A 23257-nucleotide genomic window follows, 5' to 3' on the forward strand; every position below is an offset into this window, starting at 1 on the left:
TGAACCACACTTTGACTTCTCTGGACATCTTCCATTGTTGACATTTTCCTAGAAGCCCCCTGCAAGCATAAGGCATCTGTTGAGCAGAGAAAGGGACTGCCTTGAGGTAAAAATTTAGTTCTATAAATTTGGCTTGAGGTCACACATCAAACAAGTCCAGCAAAGCCTTCAGTGCCCTGTCTCTGGGCAATTGTTGGTACCCAAGATGACAAACACAACACAGTAGAAATCCTTCTTTTGACCTGCATTTTTCTGCATGCTCTTACAACCCCCCACACCTCCTACATATCTAAATACACATTTAAATACAGGTGTACACACACATTAGGAAACAAAATAGTGAGAAGAGTTGAGGAAGAGAAACGTCCCTGTTCCTTCTCCCCTGAAATAAAGGGATTAAAATTAGTCACTGTCGCACTGAGACATACGAAGGATAAGTTGGGTGACTTTATCTTGTCATCGCTGGTTTACAGCTACAAGGGCCTGTTATTCCCCTTTGATATTTCCTCTGGGGTGACAAAAATCTGTTTCAAAATGTTCCCAGCTGTGGTTTGAGGCTTCTTTGCTCAGGGCCAGTAGATAAGGGGGCTCCTCATCACTACACGTGCTGCAAGCAGGGAGCAGAGCCCAGCAAGTTGCACCAACTGAAAAAGGAGCTCTGCCCTGATCTTATCCATCCGGTGCACGCAACAGCCTGGGGAGCCTTGCTCCATGCAGGCGTCCTGTTTCCCAACACTGCCATGATCTTTGCACAAGAAAAACACATCTGTAACTGTGAGGGTGCAGCAACTCCATGGTTGGAGATACTCAAAATCCAGCTGGACACTGCCCTAGGCAACCTTCTGTTTAGCTTACCCTGCTTGAAAGGTTGTCGGAGCAGATGACCTTTCAAAGTCCCTGCCATGCTCAGCTGTTCTGTGATTCAGAAAACTCCATCCTCACTCAGCTACAAAAAGTGACTTTGGCAATGACACAGAGAAAATGGCTACTCTTTAATGTAACTATCATTTGCACAGTGCTAATGCCAAAGTGCCCCAGTTGACCAGCAAGAACTGGCAGTGCTGCACCCTGTACAAACTCAGAGAGGACGACTTGACTCCTTTCCTCTTTCTGCTGCCTTGTATAAACAAAGTGATGTTTCAATGTATGGAGAGACAATGCTCTGACCAAAGAGCTACATTCATTATTAATATTGTTTAAATTAAATGTCACATATGGGATATATTAATTAGAGTGGTTCACTGGCAACTGCCAGGTTTTGTTTTTCCCTCTTGCCAAGCTCCCCAAATGAAGTATCAAGTGGTGCCTTGTGAGTAGAACAACATGTGTATCACCTGGGTGGAGTAAGTGATTAGCAATGAACTGATTTTAAAGTGAGACAGAATACTAAGAACACGGGAGGTGGCAAGAAAAAGATCTGTGACACACAGCTGCAACTCCATATGCCAGCACAGTGAGATAGCTCCACATTGGCTAAGGAAAGCAAGTTACATTCTTCCTCGCCACCTATGGATGAATGCATGGGAAAAAAAATAAAATCAAAGATGATTGTGCTTGAGAAGCACTGAGTGTAACAGTGACACTTCATATGATCAATGGAAGTAATGAAGGTAAATTCAAGAAAGCAAAAGGCTATGTGCCATGTGAAGACAGCCATCAACTGATTTGCTCACTTGTTTTGCCATTTCCCAAAAGCAGAATCCGACAACCCTTACTAGTTGGATGTGCATGATTACCTCCCTTCTCTCCTCTCCTTGCAGCTGAAACTATAAAGTCAACCAAGTCTCTTGTCACTGGCACCTTGGCAACAGTCTGACCAGTCTCTTAAACTGATTTTAGGTTGAAGAGGAAAACTCTTATTTTAGTCCCACTTTACAACCATGTCTTCTATGACAGTGTCCATAGTTCTCTCTCTGACAGTCTATCCTGGAAGGTCTAGAGTCCCAACTGTCCTATTCACAACTGCCAGAATTATTATCTTTTTTTTTTTTTTTGCCAAACCATCCAGTGGCAAGGTAAGAACAGGATCATCTCTGTCACAATGATGGATTTGTTTACACACAGATTCAGGGAGAAGAGCATTTCCTGAGCATTTCTTGTCACACTGTAGAACAGAGGCATTCACAGAACCTAATATTCAAAATAGGAAACAAGACCAAATTCTGCTTAACTATACACATGGTGACTCTCCAGGAAACTATCAAAATTAAGACCAATCAGCTCCAGCAGATAAAGCCATTTTGACAGATAATCATTCACTAGAAAATGGCTTAAAAGTATCATCTTAATTCCAAATAAATTAACACACAAGATTGCATTGGCTGTACCTGCTGCGAGGCTAAACCTGAAATTTAAGAGACAACACATTCACTACCTTGACTACCTATATTCAGTCCTTATCTATTTTTGGAGGCTCCAAAGGTGAGCACTAGTGGATTGCTAAAACATTGCTTTCACTGAAATTGCTTTGGATATCGAAAAGAGATAACACAGTTGTGTTGGGGATTTTTTGTTTGTTTGTTTGTTTGTTTTAACAGGCAAAGAAAACAAGGTAACAAGTGTCAAATTATACTATAAAGTTCCTTTCTTTGTTAGGAGATTCTTAGGAATACTTAAACCTCAATAATTTATATGAATTAAATGCACCAGAAATATATTCTTAAAGCTTTGCCCATAGATAATTTATCGGCTGATTAAGAATAGAGATTTCTCTCCTAATTATGTTAGCATGGAGCATGAATATTATTCATTAATCTGGTTTCCCTGCCCCCACCCCAGCTCTGCTAGAAGCAGTAAGTTAAGTGGGTCAGGAGAAGGGTTACAAGTGATGCTGCAAGACCAGAGATAAGCCATCAGGCAGTTGGAGGGGAAAGCATTTTATCTAGAAGAACAGGCCTGACTTTTGTTCCATCGAGATAAGCACTAGAGCTTCTTTATGTGAGGAAATAGCCCAAAATAGCTGTTGTGGAATACCCCTGCCTAAATAGCTCCCAAGACAGATGCATGATACTTTACACTAAACCTTCTTTTCATTCCAGTGTGCCGTGAGATGTAGCAGTGGTGCAAAGGCACCAAGAATGATGAATTAGAGGGTACCCTGAGAGAGCAGCAGTGGAAGAACTACTGTGCTATAAAATCACCATTTGGCCTCTTCCATCATCATTTTCCCCTAAAAAGAAAAATCAGGTTAGGGATTCCAGTAGTTGTAAGATTGGTAGAGGGATAGGACAAACGACTAAAGACAAAATTGTTATCCATGGCTTATACAGCCTTAGATGTGCACAGATCCTATTAATAGCCTGGGCCTCAAAGAAGTATCAGCAATGAAGCAATACAGGTGCTGAAACTAAGTATGTGGGCAGTATTGCAGTCATCTGCATTTGGCAGGATGGGAGACCCAGAGGTCACTAAAATATTGGTGATTTCACATGAGGCTGAATGAATTGGCTAGTGACATTGTCTTCAAAACCATTCCTTCCTTACGAGATCAAGATTTCTTTTATAACTGAGCCTATACCAAAGGCAGAAAGCCTCTCAACTTTCATCTGTTACATAAAGGTGTTTCCTAAGAGCAGTTGGAGTGTCTTGTACTGGGTGCATCACGCCAGCTTAATCTAAAAAACTTTCTGGCAGATATGACCAGCATAAAAATGGTGTCCTATTGATACTGTTATCTCTCTGGAGAAAAAACCAAACCAAAACAAAACAAAAAAATCAAGGCTCACATATTAAACGGACCACAGCCCACCTATGTACTGGAAAGTTTTCAGTAGGAACAGTGAACAGGACATCATCCAGCTGCAGTGTTTCTAGCAGGATCTTACCACAGACCATTTAATATCTTATCAAAAGATCTGACAAACCCCCAGATAAATAGAGCCAGTAATATTCACGGATGCGGCAGATCTGTGAGAGCGTGATAAAGGCTAGGATGTCAGTTATCCAGAGCCATCTGGATCTGTTGGGTAACTGGACTCATTTGACCAATGTGTCTTAGTACATCTCAGCTTCAGATCAGACACCAAGGAGCTACAAGGCTAGTTGCATTTATAAGGAGGGATGTTGTATTCTGAAAAGCAGTGATTCAGCCAAAGCCTAGAAGTTAGCTAAGCACAGAGTAAAAGTGCAATGAATAATGGTGAGCACGGCTCATTGCTCCACAAATACTAAAAAGCCCTTCACTGGACCACAAGGCTATAGCTTTCTGTATATATCCACACATAAATACATCGGGAACAGTCTTGAGAAGTAGCAAAATGTTAGAGGGACAGTTGCCAGAATACTGTCTCCAAGTCTAGTATCCATGCTCTGACAAATAAAGGAGTCAGAACAGCATTACCAAAATATCTTTGGAATTCTGAAAATGAGAAGAACCTTGGTTTCTTTTTATAATTAGATGATAACCCCATTAGAGGTAGCTAGGGCCTACTTTTCCTCCATGCTAGACACCACCTAGCTCTGAAGGGTTTCTAAGAACTAAGACAATGCAAATACTTAGTATCAATCTGGACTGACATAAACTTTGCTGTGTTCTAAGGTCTACTAACAGCTTCTGCTTTCTTACTGGAAGAGAGGAGGAAATTTCAAGGCAAATAGAACATTCAACTAAAGAAAGAAAGAAAAAAAAATATCCCAAGAAAAAGCACTTTCAGTGTCTTATGATGACCACAGAGCAAAAACTTAACTCTCAGGATGTACTGCAGGCATCCAAACTGCACATTTCACTGCTAGGGAAACACAGCCATCACCCAAACACTACACATTTCTGCCACTTCAGTCAAAGGAGAAGCTTTTCAGGCTGGTAGAACTTGGGTTGTTTTCAGGTCAACTATCAAAACATTTCTTCGACAGATAACAATATACACAGGTATCCAAGGACAACTATCCCACACTTCTGCTGGCTATAACAGTCACCTGTAGCCATCAGTTCTGAGTATGCAGCACCTAATCTTGAGTTTTCATGGAGATCAGTGACTGATACTAGCCACTACCTCAGGCACAAGGAGTCTAAATGACTCAAACTAACTTCTTTACTGTGAAGGTGATAGAGCACTGAAACAGGTTGCTTGGAGAGGTTGTGGAGTCTGCTTCTCTAGACTAGACTTTCAAAAACCTGCCTGGACATGTTCCTACATGGCCTGATCTAGATGATCCTGCTTTGGCATGAGGGCTGGACTAGGTGATGTCCAGAGGTCCCTTCCAAGCTCTACCATTCTACGATTCTAACCATGAAAAATAAAATTATAAAATCTGCAATAACTGTACTCCTAGATATCTGGATTTATCTGTAAATAAGGTACAGACTGAACTGACAACTAGAAGCTAAGTTGCACTAGCACAGGCAGATGCTGTCTCAAAATCACCTGTTTTGGTGGTTACAATGACTGTCATCAGAACAGTGATGTTAAAGAGGATTTGCACAGAGGAGATCATGCCCATAAGAGCACACACAGCAGAGAGACCTCAGAGACAACTCCTGTACCTCACAGAGAAACTGGGTAAATCAGCTTAGCTGCAGTAAGGCTGCTCAGGCCACCCAGATTTGTAGCAGCTGAGAATCTGTTCCTACTTGTGATGTACCCCCTTCACACCTTAAACAGCAGTCCTAACATGGGACTGGTTCAGAAAAGGATTTTGGGGAGCCAGAGAACCTGTGGTACCCCTGACAGGATGCTGCCAAAATGCTTCTTCAGAGCTTGGGTGAAAATACAACTGTGTTTCAGGCACATGTCTGCTGCAGCTCACATGGAACTGAAAACAGTTTGACAGCTTTACTTGAGTCCAACAGCAATTGTGGAGCTCTCTTTTGTAGAATAGTCCTTTTTCTTCACTGTCATGAATCACATTCAGAGGCAAACCTTTAAACTTGTTTTTTTTTTTTTTTTTTTTCAAAGTCAAGAGACAGCCAGTGGCAGGCTATCATGGGAGATGAATTTGAAAAGGGAGGTTGGTCAGATTTTGCAACTAACTGATAAAAACATATCAACCACAGAAACAAATTCCTCTACTCATTTCAAAGGAGAGAAAAAAAGAAAAAAACGAGAAAGGCTTCAAGCAAGATCTCTTTTTTTCCATCTCAGAGATTTCTGGGAGCACTTTGAATGCTTTATTTTAGCAAGGAATAAAAGTCCCTGCTCTTGATAGATTGCAACGTTCTCTGCCCTGAAGACAGATCAATATTACACATCACAAATAAAATAGTCAGAAGGATTGAAAACAGGATTTACAACTGAATAGCTACCACACCTACACGAAAATAATAATTTACATTCCTCACCACACCCTATAAACTACACACGGGCAGCCTGAAACAGGAAAAGTAACAAAAATAATGGGAAAGAGCAGCAAAGAGTGTCTTGATATTATTTGAACTGATATGAAAACAAGAGTTGAGGGCAGGAAAGTATTTCCTCTTGAAACCAAACAAAATAACCCAGAAATCTTCAGAGGGTTTAGAGCTTCAGGCTTTCTTATTGAGGAAAAAAATCCCCAAATCCTCCCAAATCTATGAAAACCAGACACTTTCCATAGAGAATGGATTCATTGAAAAGCAATTTTCTGTTAAAAATCAGTTTTGACAGGGTAGTTTCATCTGGGCTCAGATGTTGGAGGCAACAGGAATAAAAATAGGCATTCAGCTCCAAAGGGCCAGGTTGCCAGGGTTAAAGACTTCTTCCTGCCTTCAGGAGAGGTTCCTCTGTCCCAGGGGCAGCCAGTGACAGATCAGAAGGGATAGAGGTTCACGATTTGTGTGGGAGTCTTGAATAATCTGTTCCTATTTTAATGTGAACATGGGTGGTAACATGGAATTACAGTGTGTGGAGGCGGGCTGGTGTGTGTGGATTAATGAAAAATAATGAGATAATATTGAGCATTTATATAGTCTCATTAGAAGGGATCGGTTTCTCCACTGATAGAAATCCCTGCAAAATGTGTATTCTGGAACTCCATCCCTAATCTCTGTACTGGGAATTAATAGGACATACAGAGACTGTTTCACAAGTATATTCCTTTGAAAAGGGCTTTCATTCTTATACTTAAATTTTAAGCGACCTGAGTACTTAACAGTAATCCCTTCAACTCATATTTCATTGAATCCAGAAGTCATTATGGCTCCTAAGGTACTCTGCTGTGAAAAAAAAACCAACAACAAACATAAGCACTGATAATTGCACACTGGAAATTATGACATGCTTATACAATGCAGCAAGAAAAGATGAAAATAAGCACTGAAGGGCAATAAGGTAAAGCTGAGTTTATTGAGGCCTAACTACAGTAGAGTTCACTAAAAAGAAAAAAAATAAAATCAAGCATGTTCAAACTGCAATCCAAGCAAAAATTTTTAGTCCCTCAATTGTTGTGAGTTTCACCATTTTGAGGGACAGCCATCAACTCCCATTAAGACAGTTCTGTTAACACAGTCTGTACTGTCTTGGTGGGAAATGATTCATCGAAGGACATCACCCTCAGATGAAATTTTGGTAATTTCTTCAAAGTACTGCATAAAAATAGGAATGCTAGCACTACAGAAGCAAAAGCCAGGAACTGACAATGTTTATTAACTGGGAAAAATAATAGTGGTTTTGGTAAAGCACTTGTCAGAACACACTGCTCAGAATTCACTTGTGCTGTCATGGCCTGCTGGTGACACAGGGAATTCCAGTTTAATGCCAAGGTCAGAAATACATCACTTACCTGGCTACTAAAGTAAGCCCAGATGATCAGCCCAGTTGAGCAATATGAACAGTGATGGTACAGTTTAAAAGACCTGCTGTGATTACAGTTTTTGGTCCAGTAACAGACAAAATGAAGAAATATTTTTAAACCAGTTGCCTCCCAAAGACCAAATCAAGACTCAGTAACAGTATATGCAGACACTGGTTGCTGGAGTAATTCTTAAACCTCTCTTGCTATAAAGCAGAAAAATGCTATTTTCAATAGAGTTAAGAGTTTCCCAGCAAATGTGAGCAGAGGAAGGATTGGATCCAATTCCCTGTGGCCTAGATAATTGAATGGGTGAGGCCAACCTGCCCTTTGCTCACAACTGCTGACAAGGCAATCTAGAGAAAAAGGTGATGGCACATCATGGTGTGACTGTCGCCCAGACATTTCAACAAGCACAAACATCACATTGGCCCTGACTCACTGCCAGGAGATTTCTAATACTCTCTTCCCTAATAGCATGAGGCCATGCACAGAATCTCCCTCCTCCAACTGACTCAGCAGCCTGAATGATTATCAGTTATCCAGTTTGCACCTGCAAGCTCTCCCTGCATTTTCAGACCCTTATTAGAAGTCAATGAAAACACCATCATAATCTCCAGTACATTTTGGGACAGGACCTTTGAGTCCAGTCATTTTTGTCTGACAATGGCACAAGGTGATTTCTCCTTCATGCACTAAACATTTGGACCGTCCCAATAGCTGAATCCTGGGCCTTTCCAAAGCAAACCAGGAGTCTGGCAATCCTGAGTAAAAGAAAATGAAGGAAACTCTGCTCTTTAGGCAGAAGCATTCCTTGGAGACAACACATCAAACAGGACTTAAAGGAAGATTAAGTTTTATTTAGATGATATCTTAAGGAGTTTCCATTCTCACGTCAAAGATGAACACTTTTATTATGGGGAGAGGCTAGTTAATCTGTAACCGAGAATTTACAAGAGATTCTTAAAACAAACAACAAACAACTTACGAAGCTTCATGAGATCTTCCTTTTATTCTAAAGAGATTGTACTGTGAACGCTACCAGATTGATAGCTACATTACGAAAGAACGAACAAGTTCAGTGATGTGAACTACCCAATAAATACCTACTGGGAAAGATCACCTCTGGATACAACAGAGTGGAACTCAGCCAAAAAACAATGCTGAGGGAAGGGTTCAGAAGGAACTGTTTATATGGTCTGAGTGATTTCCAGAAAGTTGGGCTTCTCCTTATGGTAGACCAAGTGGCAGGTGACTGATGTCACCATTTTACATATTAGGACCTTAGGGGGAATATTTCCTTAGCTCATGCTGAAGCTGATGAAAAGAATGTCATTAGCTTCAATGAATATTAAAAGTGGATCTGCACCCAATTTGCCAGCCTCATAACCCATACTCACAACCCCAACTCATAACACATTCATTCTCTCTAGTTAATTAAGAGCATCTGTTATCAGGTAGAAGAAATGTGATTCCTGTGAGGTGCCAAATTGCCACGTGTATTGCCTGCTGCAAGAGACAAAAGTGTATGCATTCACCAACATTTCCAGAAAGCTTGAATAGAAAACCCTTTCATGTCAGAAGTTTATTTTTATTGGTAAAATATTAAATAATATACAGAATTAAAAACTGCACTTACACTTCTGAGAAGAAATAATTCTTGGACAAATTATATGCTTGTTCCTGAGATTCCCTACATTTATTCCAGTAGCTGTGCACTCAAGACAGTACAAACCTTTATAATATAATCCTTTTCACAAAGTATTACAAAGTTTCTGCAGCGTCTTTTATTTATACACACATACAGACTCACACTCTCACATGGCTGTACAACACTCACACAGGTACAGAGTACACACATACAGATGTGGAACCATATGTATGCATGTATATTAAGAAGGAAAAGGAAAATAATAACAAGAAGTCCCATTGTTCAGCCTATAGCGGCAAAGCTTTTTTTAGCAGGGGGATACAGGTTTACATTAGGGTTGCTCACATGCACCACTGTCACAGTGGTCATTTCTGAACTCCTTTTCAAAGGGCACGTTTCAATGACCACATAAACCAATGGGACAATTCCCAGTGTCTTCACTGGCTTTCGGAATAAACTCCAATTTATTATTATTATTTTTAACTTTTTTTTTTTTTTATGGAAAAGATTCCTCTATTTGCACTCAGAACATCTGTCACAGAAGGAAAAAACTGTAATCTGTGAGAAAAGTGGTCATTTGCCAGGTTACTCACCTGGCTTGCTTCAGGAAAACAGCACTAAAGAGAGCTGAGTGCAACTCTGTGTGGGTCAGGGAAGATGCTGTGACAAATGGGTCAGACTTGATAGCCTGAAATTAATGTTCATGAAATGGTGCATGCTTTGCTATGATCCCACTGCCTCAGTGCAGTCCCTGTTTGCAGGAGGATTTGAACAATCTATGTGAGGTTACCAGAATTTGGCCCTAGAAGCATGAACTCGTGGGTAACCATGACAGTCACCCACCAAACGCATTTTTCTTCTTGAACTCAAATCCAAGAGTCTGGGAAATAATTTTGGCAACCAATCAGAACAGGATACAGTCTCCTTGACTTTGTAATTATTAAAAAGAAATATCTCTAATACAAATTTAAAAGACAAAAGTGGCTACTGTGCATGCGCAGTAACTGCCTTTCAAAGAAATCTCAATGGGATATATTTTTTTCTTATGTACCTAAATACATATTTACAGAACAGCGGCTTCAGTCTACTGGGGGGGGGAGGGGGGATAAAAGGCATTAAAAATACACTATATATAAATATGTATGATATGTAAAACAAGTCCCATCTAAACTTATATAAGACAAGGACAACTCTACAGAAGCTTCTCTGGTCTCTCAGGTAGATAAAGGACATGAGTCCTGTAATTCTTACACAGGCAAATCTCTCCCATTAGAGTAAATGGCAGTTTTGCCCTGTCTAAGAGATTAGGCCTAATCCAAAATCCATCAAAGCCAACAAGAGTCTCCACTGAGTGAATTTTGGATCAGACCAAGAGATCTTTTTATTATTTTTTTTACTATTATTTTCAATAAACATCAATATTAAGTGCTTTTCTTAAAAAAAAAAAAAAAGCTGCAATTAGAAAAGGAAGGAAGAGGCAAGAACAGATATGTTCTTAATTCATACACTGGATGTGTTTCAATGTCAAATGTATGGGCTTTAGCCTTAACTTACAGTTTCTCACCTTTTGTCAGTCACATCTCAATTTACAGTTACTTGAACCTTATTTCTGAATGTATTTAAGACAGAGTGTTTTGCGTGGACTGAGGAAAGAAAAAGGAAATCACTGTACAATTATAAGATGTCAGGGAAAGTATTGCACTTGAACAGAAAAATAACTCCAAAAGGGGGTTTTGTTGGTGACTTTTTTTTTAAACTAATATACACAAATCTGCAGTGAGCAAGTTTAGAAAGCAGGATCCAAGAATGAAGAATGAGAAGCAAACTTGGGGTTGGTAACCCCCACCCTGGAATACAACAGTAGTAAATTTTTTTTTTAAAGCATTTTCTTCCAACAGGAAAAAAAAATTATATGACTTTTTTTTTTTTTTACTTTACAATTTTAAATCTTTCTAAACATTTGCATTAAAGTTTCCAGTTTCTCATAAAAAGATATACATTTTAGGAAAAAAAAAATACAACCAGAAAATAAAACCAACTAAAACCAAAGGCAAATATACAGTATTATAATTACATCACTGTGGAGTCATCTTGGAAGGTACCCTAGATCTTTAAAGTGTTACAAAGAATATGTACCTTAATTATTATTTTTTTTTCCTCAAATCAACTATCTTTTTTTCTTTTTCCTGTTTTAATATAAAACTACACTTGAGTACAAAAATATGTAAACAGACTGTACAGCCAATGAACAACAAGAACAACAACAAAAAACAACCAGAAAACAAACTCCCAGCTCTCTAGATAGCCCAAAGCTACCCAAGAGCAGGCCCAGACTTAAAGCTCAGAGAAGGAAAAGGGGGAGAGAGAAAGAGAAACCCACGGAAAGCCAGAGGAGACTGCTACATGGCAGAGGAAGTGAATGTGTTCAAGCTCTGAGGACACTTGACAATTTGTCAAATAATTCATCACAGTTTCAGAATCTGAATGACTACAAAAATAACCAAGAAGTCCTTCCCTTGTTACAGTATGTTCAGGAATGAACATCCATTTCCAGTAAGCAATGTCAAATCCCAGTAAGTGCATAGTGGGGGATTCAGTGACCTCTACCCCTTCAAGAAGCTTTTCTTGTTTGATATCACTTGAGGTAAAACTAAATGGCCTGATTTACTGCAAGCTAGCCTTGTTGTTCCAATAATGGAGTCACGTTCTCCACCATGCCTTGCAGAAGGTGTCCATATTTTTTACCCATGACTGCTAATACAGACTGGAGGCTACTGGTGCTGACGTACTGCCGAGCGCGAGGGATTAAGGCTACTACACAAATGTAAGCAAACGCATCTTCACCGCAGAGCCCTGCCACTGAGTGCTGACAACTGAGACCTAACCAGAGCTGCTGGGCTGCAACAACTAGGAAATAAGGCCCTCATCTCACAAATAATGGTAATTAATAATCACAGGCTTAACTGGAAAGCTCTTCTATGCTTCCAGATCTAATCAAAGGGATGGCAGGAGGCTAATCGTGTGCTCCAATGTTTTCTTGGGCTGCAGTGCTGTGGCCTAAATCAATACCTGCTGCAGGAAGGAAGCATCAGCCCAAGCTTTCTATCAAGCTTCTCCCTTTCTCCCAACAGAGTATAAGCCCCACCCCAGACATGAGGTGATTAACTTTGTCATCATTTACTCTGTTAAAATACTTCACAAACTGCTAGTAAATACATCACAGCATTTCTTTTTATAACAGTAAATAACAGTAGGTTTTACCACAGCAATGCAAGTCTGATGAAATGGTTGCTTCTGTCCACTGATTCATTAGGTCCCCTGACTTGTATGTAAAGGAAAAGTTTTTATGGGAGAGAGGGTGGGCAGCTATCCTCCCAAACGAGAATCCACACAAGCATACAAATAACCACCTTTCTGAAGAATGGGAGCAAACAGGAACAAGGAATGCTTGTCTGCAAGACCAACTGAAAAGGTAGGTGATTTCAATAGGTTACAGTTGTTATGTTATCTTGGACTGTTATGGGTGCAGCATGGCAAAACTTCAGCACACTACCTCCTCCTGACTGTCCTGTGTTTGCTTCAGAGTTCTCCTCAGTGGAGGAGAAGGATAGAAATCACATGCTTCCAGGCGTGGCTGTAGGAAGCTAAATTAGAAACCAGTGATGTTCTCCTTGGCCAATACTTCAGGACGACTCTCAATAGAAAAAAAGGGGATATATTTTCTATGAAGCAAACTCTGCCTCTTTTCTACCTAATTCCTAATTCCTCTTCCCAAATAGTCTTTGTGCCTGCCATGGGACTAGATCCCAGCAGAGAAGTGTCAAGGTGATGGCACAGGGCTGCTGCTGGTCTAGCCACCTTCCTGTTGGGAGGCCTCACACCATACCCATGCCAGCACGCTTAGGCGCTGCACCTGCACGGGGTAAGTAACTAGATCTGAAACTAGGTCACCAACCTACCAGGAAAGTACAGAAACAGGCACTCTGCTTTTCACCAAAATGTCCCAGCTAATAACCCCCCATAACATCTACAGATGGGCTTGCCTCATCTCTACATCGATTATTATTAGGGTGGCAGCAGTACGAAGGCAAGCCTGTAAACCACAGGACTTTGTACTTGCCAGATTTCTTTTTCCAGGTTGAAGCAAGTAGCAGCTGCTTTAAAGTCTGCACCTGTTCCTCAATGGGAATCTAAAAGCACAACAAAGCCCATTTTCAAGTAGGCTTTGCTTAAAGCTGTGGAGGGAGAGAAAGCAGGAGATGGCTCCCTGGCACTCTGTAGGGCTTTTGCAATGAGTCTCTGTGCCGCTGGGACACTGTGTTGGTTGAGACTAGATCTGAGACCAGCTGTGGCTGGATAACTGGAATGCACTTTGCTAGGGTAATTTTCAGCCCTTCCCACTCTGAAAAGCCAGCTGACTGCAGGAAATCACACAGCAAAGTACTCAGACTCTCTCTGGGTCAAGCTGCCAAGGAGGGTGCAGAAGGGGAGCAGGATCTGCCTCACTGCACCATAGGAGAAGGGATGTGTACTTTGGGTTGGGTTTTGTTGTGCATTCTGAAAGGGTATGGTAGGATATCATGAACGACATCACAAACTTCCAAAATGCATTTGAAAAAGGCACATATACAATAAAGCATATATCTAATCATATGGTACCCTATATATACACATGTAAATATACTTTCTCAAAATCCCCAGCTGCCCTAGGCTGCAGGCCATTACTACCATCCACCTTTGTTTTTCAACAATACTAAGCCAAGCTAAGATGCAAATTTCAAGTGCCAAAGCTAATTTCAACACATCTCTCCTAAATCCCGCATTGAGTTCAGGTGACTCAGGTGTCAGTGCAGCCTCCCTTCTCCCTCCCTCCTCATTACATTGTAAAACACAGTGAAGAGTTCAGGAAAGGAATATTACCTAGTAAAGGAACTGTCTTACTAAAATAAGCATCTTTCCAACTTATTCCCAAAGTTTCTTTCTAGAGGAAGGAGTGTCTGCTGCTGTCTGGCTTCTTTCAAATATGAAAAAGCCAGGACCTAGAAAACAGTAATAATGTCCTATTAAAGGCTAGTTTTGAAGGGTTTGGTTTAATTCCTGGCTTCCTCTTTTGCCTGACAGCCTCAATTTAGGAATGCCCTTGTAAACACGAAAAACTGGAAATAGTGTATTTTGTAAAAGAGGAAGAAATTATGCATCAGTTCCACACTGCTATTTTGTGAGCTGTGTTCTCATATTGTAGAAACTACTACCATTTAAAAAAATCAGGCCAATTATCAAATTTAGATTCTTTCTCTCTAATACAGACCAATAGAGGTTAATGCCTAGACACCTTTCACAGCACATTATAGATGGAAGAACTTTTTAAGGAGAATAGAATTGTTTTCATCCCATAAGTTACCAAGCAAAGAGCTGCTTTTTACTGAAAAATGCTATATATTTTGATGTGCACTCCTAACTGGCTGCAAAGACAGGTGGCTGTAAAATTTATTGGCCATAACAGCAAATATATAGATAATGCCCTTTGCTCCAAGAACATGGATCATACCAAAAGCAGAATAAGCAGTCACACTTCTATGTTAATTAATAGGTTTGTAAATCTCTAAATTGAGTCAGAAAGTTGCCGGGTTTGATATAAAAAGAAGCAAAAGGGTTTAACTGGCAAGGATGTGTGCAGAAATGGCTTTTTTTTTTTTTTTCCCTTCAAATGAAAATGAGGAATGCTCTCAGAAGCCAACTGTAAATTTGCAAATGCAAGTTTTTAACTGGAAACCGGATTCCAAGAATTTCAAAAGAGTCCAATAAAAATCAGCCAGGTTTGATTTCCAATATCAAATACTTAGAACAAATGAATCCACAGGCCAAGGATTATCTACTGAAATTCCTAGTACACTGTGGATGACTAATGAACTTGACAAAACTCAAGAGCTTTTCTTAGAAACCTGCAGAGAGCAAGCATGAAAAACATCCCTAAAATCTCAGAGGCCCTATTTTGCACATTTCCACATTGGGGCAAACTGCTTTATATAAAATCCTCCAATAATTTTCAGTAGAAAGTGGATGCTAAATTAAATGCTAGTCCAAAACTTGAATTAGAATTTAGTCCTTTTCCTTTTCCTAGCCCTAGGATGAAAACCTTCAGCAAGTGTGCAGAAAAGGACATTGATACCAAAAATTAATGAAGCTCCTCAGCTTCTTGCTCTCCAAAACATGTAGCTTTTGGAAGCTAAAGCAGCGTGTCCCCCCACTGCCTCCCCAGTTCTCTGTGCCTATGACACCAGGACACGGCAGTGCTCATATACAGATCTTGCACTGGAACAAGTTGGGCTTAACTGAAGGTAGCTACGAATCCACTGAGCCTCCCCTTGTCTGATCCTTTAAACATCTACAGCATATGCACTACAGGAGGTACCAATGAATCATCAATGACTGAAAGTGCACACTAACGAACTGCAGATACAATTGCAGTCAGCTTACTTGTGGATACACCAGAGATTCTCTGCCTTTCCGGTATTCTGGTGCTTTCCCAAACAGAGGCAGAACTTTTTAACGCTTTTTCCCTAGTGCTAACTGTTCCAATAAACCATAGCCCATATTTTTTCCACTGACCACAAAGGGAAGAGCAGAGTGTTGTCCCTCAGAGACTGAAAGGGTTTGCTGGAAACCCTTTCTCTGGCTAAGGTATGTCTGTTTCTGGAGGCCCAAGCATGCCTAGTGAACTTCAGGCCCAGAACTTTTCCCTTTGCACACTGTTCTTAAAAGACATTTCCTGCCTCACAATCACTTTTTTTTTTTTTTTTTTTTTGTTGGTGGCATGTTATAAAAGCAACCCTCTTTTATGAATTTCTAAGCACACTCTAATGCAGAACATGGCTGGCTGGCCACCTCCTAAGTCAAGCTGTGTCCTCCTCACAGCTGCAGAGAATCAACCATATGGAGTAAAAGTGATGCAGCATCTCCCTGCATACTCTTCTCCTGCACAAACTCCTTCGATTGCACCAAAAAAAAGAAAATGAGAATGGTCTGGAGGATGGCAGTGGTTCATTTGCCAGAGTTCCCTCTACATCAGGTGGAAGAAAGAAGGAGGGGGAGGAACCCGGTGACATTAAGAACAATGTTGGGAATAGGTCTTTAAATCTGTCTCTCCAAAGCCTGTATATTCCCAGCCTTGATAGCTCTCACATTACATAAGATGACATTTCTTTCCATATTGTATTATAATTAATAGGCTACTGCAAGACTTTACCAGCTCCTACTTAATAGCATTTCAGTGCTGGGAAGCAGTCATCAGGTATCCTTTCTAAACACAGGTTCTAGCTGCCAAGAATGTCACCATAAAAAGATTTCAATCAATACCACTCAGCTCCTACTTTCAAATGCTCCAGGTCTAGGAAGAGAAGCAGAATAAAAACCCAGTACCCTCAAAACGAACAGCAAACTGGCATATGCATCAAGTATGCAGATTGAAGTGAGCAGATGGGAAGTCATTATGGCCTGATCTTGCTCTCTCTTTTATACTTTAGTAACTTTATACTTTGGAAAAGGTCTCACCAAGCACATGGAGATCATGTGCTAGAGGGGGTTAAACCCATGCAGATCTTTCCATTCTCAAGCTGTGCTCTTGTTGCCAAACAACAACATTTCAATTGTGATTGGTACAAACAGTTGGGTTTCAATGGCAATCTGTCACGCAGGTTTAAGCTCAGTTTTCACTGATACAACCTGCAACTCACTGGGTGGTTACTGACTTTGTTATTTATTGGGAGAGAAAGAAAGGAAGCAAAATGGATTGGCGGGGTTTCTTTCTTATCTGTCTGTAGTTCAGGGACTTGTTCTGGAGTTTGTTTCTCTATTTGTTTTCCCTACAGTGAAATTAATAAATTAGGAATAAAAATGAAATCTGCAAATCCAAATCAAACCACAGCACCTGTATCTCCATGTATCACTATCTGAAGAAGCAAGGAAGGTTACATGCAACCTGTTCATTTGCAGGAATTCTGTGCTCTCCAAGAGCAAAGGCTGTCCAGCAAAACTTGCTAAATTAGAGCAGAATTGATGACTTGAAACAAAAAGGAAGTCACTGGTTCAGCAAATTAGCAAGTAAGAGGTCAACTAGAGAAAGAACAGTCAAGGCTTGTATCTTGATGCAGCTGAAGTGGTTGGAGTAGTTCCATTAAATTAATGGAGCTAGGAGGATTGATTCTGGCCAAGGATCTGGCTCCCAGCATTTTCCCAACTGCAAGTCTCAGTTTAGGCTGTTGCCAAGAGGTTAACACTGTGATAATAGAATGAGAAAGTATTTATATAATCATATATCTAGATGTACCTATATTTAAAGAACACTTTGCTACTAGTACTTTTGTCATTATAAAATCCGTAATTTTAAAAACAAAATTATTTCAGAAGAGCAGCAGAACCTCTTGAGTAAACTACAGACTCTCTCATCCACTCCTAGGTCACTTCCTGTCCTAGAAGCAAGTTTGGATGTTATTTCTAAATGCTATTTTCTTAAAACATAGGGTGCAACGAAATAAGTAAGGCTCCCGAGGGTCTCTAAGAAGCCAGTGAATCAACATGTAGGCATGCAGTAACAGCAAATCAACAATTCTAAAAAAGGTGCTTCATAAGTTAAGGAAAATAAAAATAAAAAGCCTCAGACTTACCACAGAAGGCCCTCAGACTTATGAAACTAAACTTCTGTAATGTGGTACAGTGTTAAGACACACATTTATTTATTTATTTAAGTTTTTACATTCTAGAGGGACAACACACACTGAACCCAGGAAAAAAGCTCACCCTAGGAAAGTAATTTTGAAAGGAATATCAACTTTAATTCGTGCTGCTAAATCCCTAGCTGCTTTGCTTTAAAAATAATTGTTCATTCTGCAGAATAAAGTTCCCCCCACTCTTCTGCAGCCACTGGAACCCTGTATCATACCTACATGTTTGAAAAAGGATCTTCTCTGCAACGTTTCTACCTATTTGTCTGAAACTGCAAATGAGTGGCATCTCATTGTGACTTTTAAGCACCTATTAGGGTTGAGCAATATCCCAAAACAGGACACAATGTACAGCTGACTGAGACAGAAATGGACTGCCTTTCAACTCCCACAGAAAGCAAGACGGCTCACTCACCAAAAAGTGACAGCAACAACAAACCCCTCTTTTTTTCCCTTCCTTTCCTTCTTTCCATTCTTAAGCTGGGCAGAGCAAATGAGGTTAGGTCCACAAAAAAATAAGGTTAATTATAATAATTAAACAACAGCAACAACAACAGCAACAACAACAAAATAGGTGTCTCAATGTCTGAGGAAAAGTGGGATTGTAAGTGCAGTATTTCTTCATGTGCAGTTCTACTTCATACAAGTCCCCTTTGGATGAGAAGGCCTAGTGGAATGTGTGCTCTCCTCGGACTATGTGCGACGAGAACTCATAGCGGTCCTGGCTTCGGTAGCCACAGATGTTGCATTCTAGTGGGTCCCGGTAGCCGTGGCAGCCCATATGGATGGTGTACATGACATGGTCCAGGAAAAGGATGCGACAGTGCTCACACTTAAAAGCCCTAATCTGCTCCCCTTCTCCGTTGATGACCTTGTAGATATCCTTTAAAGAGCCCTTAGAAGCTTTTGTGGCATCCAAAGCCTTGGCATCCTCCTTCATATAAGCTGGGCTTGGCTTTCTCTTGGGATTTAAGGCAGAGTTTCCTTGGTAGGACTGGCGGTCTTCGTGGCTGCTCTCTGAGTCAGTAGAATCCAGGCAGCTATTGCTGGGGGAGCCCTCTCTATCCTGGGTTCGACTCTTTGGTCTGATGAGGGAGATCGGGCCATCCATGTTGTTCTCGTGACTGTCAGCTGTTTCCCTGCTAATGGGCCTTTCTATCCGGCTGGGATGATAGACCTGAGCATAAGCTGAGCTGATGACCGGGGCCACCTCTGCAATTGTGCTTGGTGTGTGCTGCATCAGGGGGTGAAGTGCCTCAGCTCCAAGGTAGGTGATTGCATTGTTGATGGCTTGGTCCATCATGTGAGACTGCATCAGCTCAGCCTCCTTCTCATAGGTTAGGTTCATATCAAAGGGAATATCTGGATAGCCAAATCTCATGAGCTTTTCACCTAAGGGACAAGAGCAAATTTTAAGACAAATCAATATAAATCAGCTCCAAGGATTCATTGTAAAGGGGGTGAGGAGTGACAGAAAACTCCTGATTTGGGGTGAAATTCATTCTGAAGGCCAAAGCTGGCCTCCGTCTACTTGTTTACTGACCTCCTACAAAGTTTCTGTCCTGAGATGGGTAAACCAGCAACCTCACCAACAGCCTTTTGTTTTCAGGAGAAGCATGTGGCTGCAGTGACCTCCAGACTGACTCCGAACCTTCTGCTGGGCCTGACTGTGCCCATGCTTCAAGTTAGGAAATACATATTAACTGGTAGGAAACACAATTCAATGAAGCTCTGCTGGTTTCACTTGATAAAAGGCAAAGGCACCTTTCATTGACACAGGATAAATAAATGCATCATGACGATGAAGCTGGCTGATTCACCACTATATGAATCCCAGCTCATATCCTAATAATCTGTTTAAATCAATGGCATTACAGATATGTGAAACCAGAACCATGCTGTTAGATTACGCTAGACACAGAGCATGTTATGTATCAGAGCTCTCCTCTGAGGCTAACAAATTTACTGCCTTGTACTGGGGCTCACCTCAGTGGCACTGCTTTCCCAGTGATGGCTTTAGAGTGCGAGTACAAAGCAAGTTCATAGAATAACTCTTCTTATTAAACATAAAAGGCTATATGTCTAACTATATGTGTAAGACACAATTGACATACTTATATATGTTCACACACACAAATGTTAGGTAGTTATTGAGAGTTAACTTTTAAAAATGATTTTATAAAGTCTGATAAAAAAATTGGCTGGTTTTGTCTTTCTTACTTCTAAGTAAGCCTGATCTAGTGTGAGGTGTCCCTGCCCATGGCAGGGGGTTGGAACTAGATGATCCTTGTGGTCCCTTCCAACCCTGACTGATTCTATGAGTCTATGATTCTAAGTGCCTTGGTACATAAAATCAGACTTTAATTCAACAGTGTAAGCTAATAAATTCACAGAATCACAACATACTACTGGTTTGGCTATCCAAGCATTAAAGAAACCAGAAATCTATCACCTTTTGCCAAAATTGCTAGGAACATAGTGCATGTAAACCACTACAAGAAAGAAACAGATTAGTAATCCCCAAACTCTTCCAAAAAGCATTAGTGCTTTTCAGCATAGCTATCACTCAGCATTTTGACTGCACTAATTCATTCCACTTGGTGCAGCTTACCTTAAAGTGACACATAAAGGAAGAAACAATTTATAGTACCCATGGAACAATCAGGTTATCCTTGGAGATGATGCATCTCCTTTGCTTGGGAACTTAGCTCTGATTAGCAAGGTAATTAAATGCAAGTCTAAAGCGAAGCACAGGAATGTTCCTACTCTCTTCAGCAGTACTGCTCTCATGCTTGTGCTCAGACACCATGCGCTCTTGTACCTCACTACATTTCCCTATGGTTGGTTGCATTACACTTACTGAAAGGAAGCACAATGTATAAAATAGTTCCTTTGTTACACATTAGGCATTTGGAGAAAAACATGGAAGGAAGAAGCAAACAGTGCCACAATGATGGTCTTTGTAATCTTACATGATTTAAAGATGATTCTTGCTATCAGACATCCTCTTTTCAGTGCTTCTGGCTGGCAATCTTGCTGTCTGTGATTGGCTGTCCTGCTGCTAGTCAGGATGGACAGCTCCATAAAAAGACATGGTTCCAGCCTCACTTGGAACTAAGCATCTGCTTCCCAGGTGGGGCCAAAGTGGGACTGGGGGACAGCTCTAGAAGGCATGTGGTGTCTTTGGAATGGTGGAAGAAACATGTGAAAATGGGAAAGTCTGTTGATTCCTGTCACCTGCTCTGGCTACCTGTAATATTCCTGTCTCTGAATAAAGAACTGGATCTGGTGAGAGCCTCACCCAGCTAACAAACACAGTCAGTCATTAGTAGACTATATAAAGAAATAATACCTATCCTTTATGGACTACTTGACTGAATGATGCAAACATTATTTTGATACATTTTATCTTCAATGTTTAGTTACTCCACAGACAATGGAGTACAATGTAAATTGTCAGTGACCTGAATCATTCATTCCTTTAATTATGAACCAGTTCAAAAGATGTAACAGCCTTAGAAATGGAGTGTGACATAAAAAAGTAAAATAAATTTATTTTAACATAACATAATAACATGGGGAAGAGAAGGCATAAAACACAGAGCTCAGAAGAAACACTGACAAACCTGTCCAACATGGTTTTCAATTTTAATTCCTCTTTAGCCAAATCTGTACTGAAAAATAACTAATTAGAGTCATCATTTTGAATTTTCATGCAAAATTATGTTTGAAATCTAATTATTCTTGCCCTGCATTAGGGAAGTAAAAGAAACATTCTCCACTGTGGCCATTTATTGTATAAGATTAAAAAAAAAAAAAACACCTCAAAAGGTTTGAAGCTAGATCAAAGCACACAGACACAGCTGTCCTGTGATACCTGTAGTCCATCTTGTCAAGTATGTAAAGCAACTGCAGTGTTGGACACTTGGCAGAAAGCTGCAAGAAATCTTGGAGAAAACAGCTACAGAATTTACCACTGGGCAAAGTTCTTCCTGACCTCCATTAACTAGAAGTTGGCTCTAATTCTGAAGCTTGTTGATCTTCATCTGTTGTGAGATGTCTGTGTATTTTTAATTCTTACTATAACAACTGTGGTCTTATCATGAGCCACATAAACGTTTCCTTTTGTATCCTGCCAGTTCTTAACCTCAGCACCATTCTGTGAGAGTAAGCACTACATTCAGCTGACAATATGTGAATCTGCTTCATGCAATCAGCATGAAGATGTCTGCTTTCAACTCAGCTAGTGGCTGCTTCCCCCTTCATTGAAGAGGAAGCAGAAAGAAGTACTGAGACACCAGTGCATCATAAATTATACTTTCTGCACCCACCATTTCAACAGGTTTGGTAAGACTAGTACCTCGACAGCATATATATAACCAAGTCTCCTACTCAGAAATTAACTCTGTTTGCTGTATGTTGCTTCCTTTCCTCTTGAAATTTCAGCCAAAGTAGAGAATGTGGTCGACAACCAGTGTCCCCTGGAAACTGCTAATCAGAAAGAGCACTAAAGCATTGATAGATGTAGCATGCAAAGATTTCAGCTTATGCTTACATGACCTTCTCATAAACACCATTAAGTTGTTTTGGAACAGTGCCACACTTGCAGCATGCACAGGAAAATTTCCTGCAAGCAAGAGAACCATTACAAGTTCTTCCTGATAGAGTTGAACAATATGTCTTTGGGGAGAAAAGGGAAAGAAAAGTAAGGCCATGGTGAAACAGAGAAGACTAGCAAAGCAGATACTGCAGTTCCTTAATCCAAACACTGTGATGCCATGAAAGATCAGAAAAAGCAAAGAAATAAGATTCGGTAGATATGAAAGAGGATACTTTTTCCCTACAACTGGTTCTGGGTAAAAACTCTGCATGTTACAAACCCCTGAATTCCTAGCTCCAGAGAACTGGAATACCAAAATGATCTGTTACACTTACTGATGAAACAGGTTTATCTAACAACTAAGTAGTATATGCTACTGCACAGGTTAACAGTCTGCTACAATGTATCTCAGGTAAAGATTGCCAATCAGCACATTTACCTTTGAAGACAATAACAACACACGGTCCATTCCACTTGTGTGGACAAGTAAAATAACATTCCTGGTCTAAAAAAAGAGAACATAATCTACAGCTTCCAAAAACTGATCCAATTTATGACACCCAAAACCTGGGTTTCCTCAGT

General features: G+C 40.4%; 1 protein-coding gene across 6 annotated transcripts in view; it reads right to left on the reverse strand.

The window, feature by feature from the left end:
- Positions 1-18742: 18742 nt before the first annotated feature.
- The window catches only part of IKZF2 (IKAROS family zinc finger 2), a 108349-nt gene continuing 103834 nt past the window's right edge, over positions 18743-23257 (reverse strand). For all 6 annotated transcript variants that reach the window (XM_054381490.1, XM_054381495.1, XM_054381493.1 and 3 more), the window contains one exon: positions 18743-19467. In XM_054381490.1, the coding sequence (XP_054237465.1) occupies positions 18743-19467 (725 nt within the window). The remainder of the gene's footprint in view (positions 19468-23257) is intronic.

Source organism: Indicator indicator, chromosome 5, assembly GCF_027791375.1.
Source record: "Indicator indicator isolate 239-I01 chromosome 5, UM_Iind_1.1, whole genome shotgun sequence".
NCBI lineage: Eukaryota > Metazoa > Chordata > Aves > Piciformes > Indicatoridae > Indicator > Indicator indicator.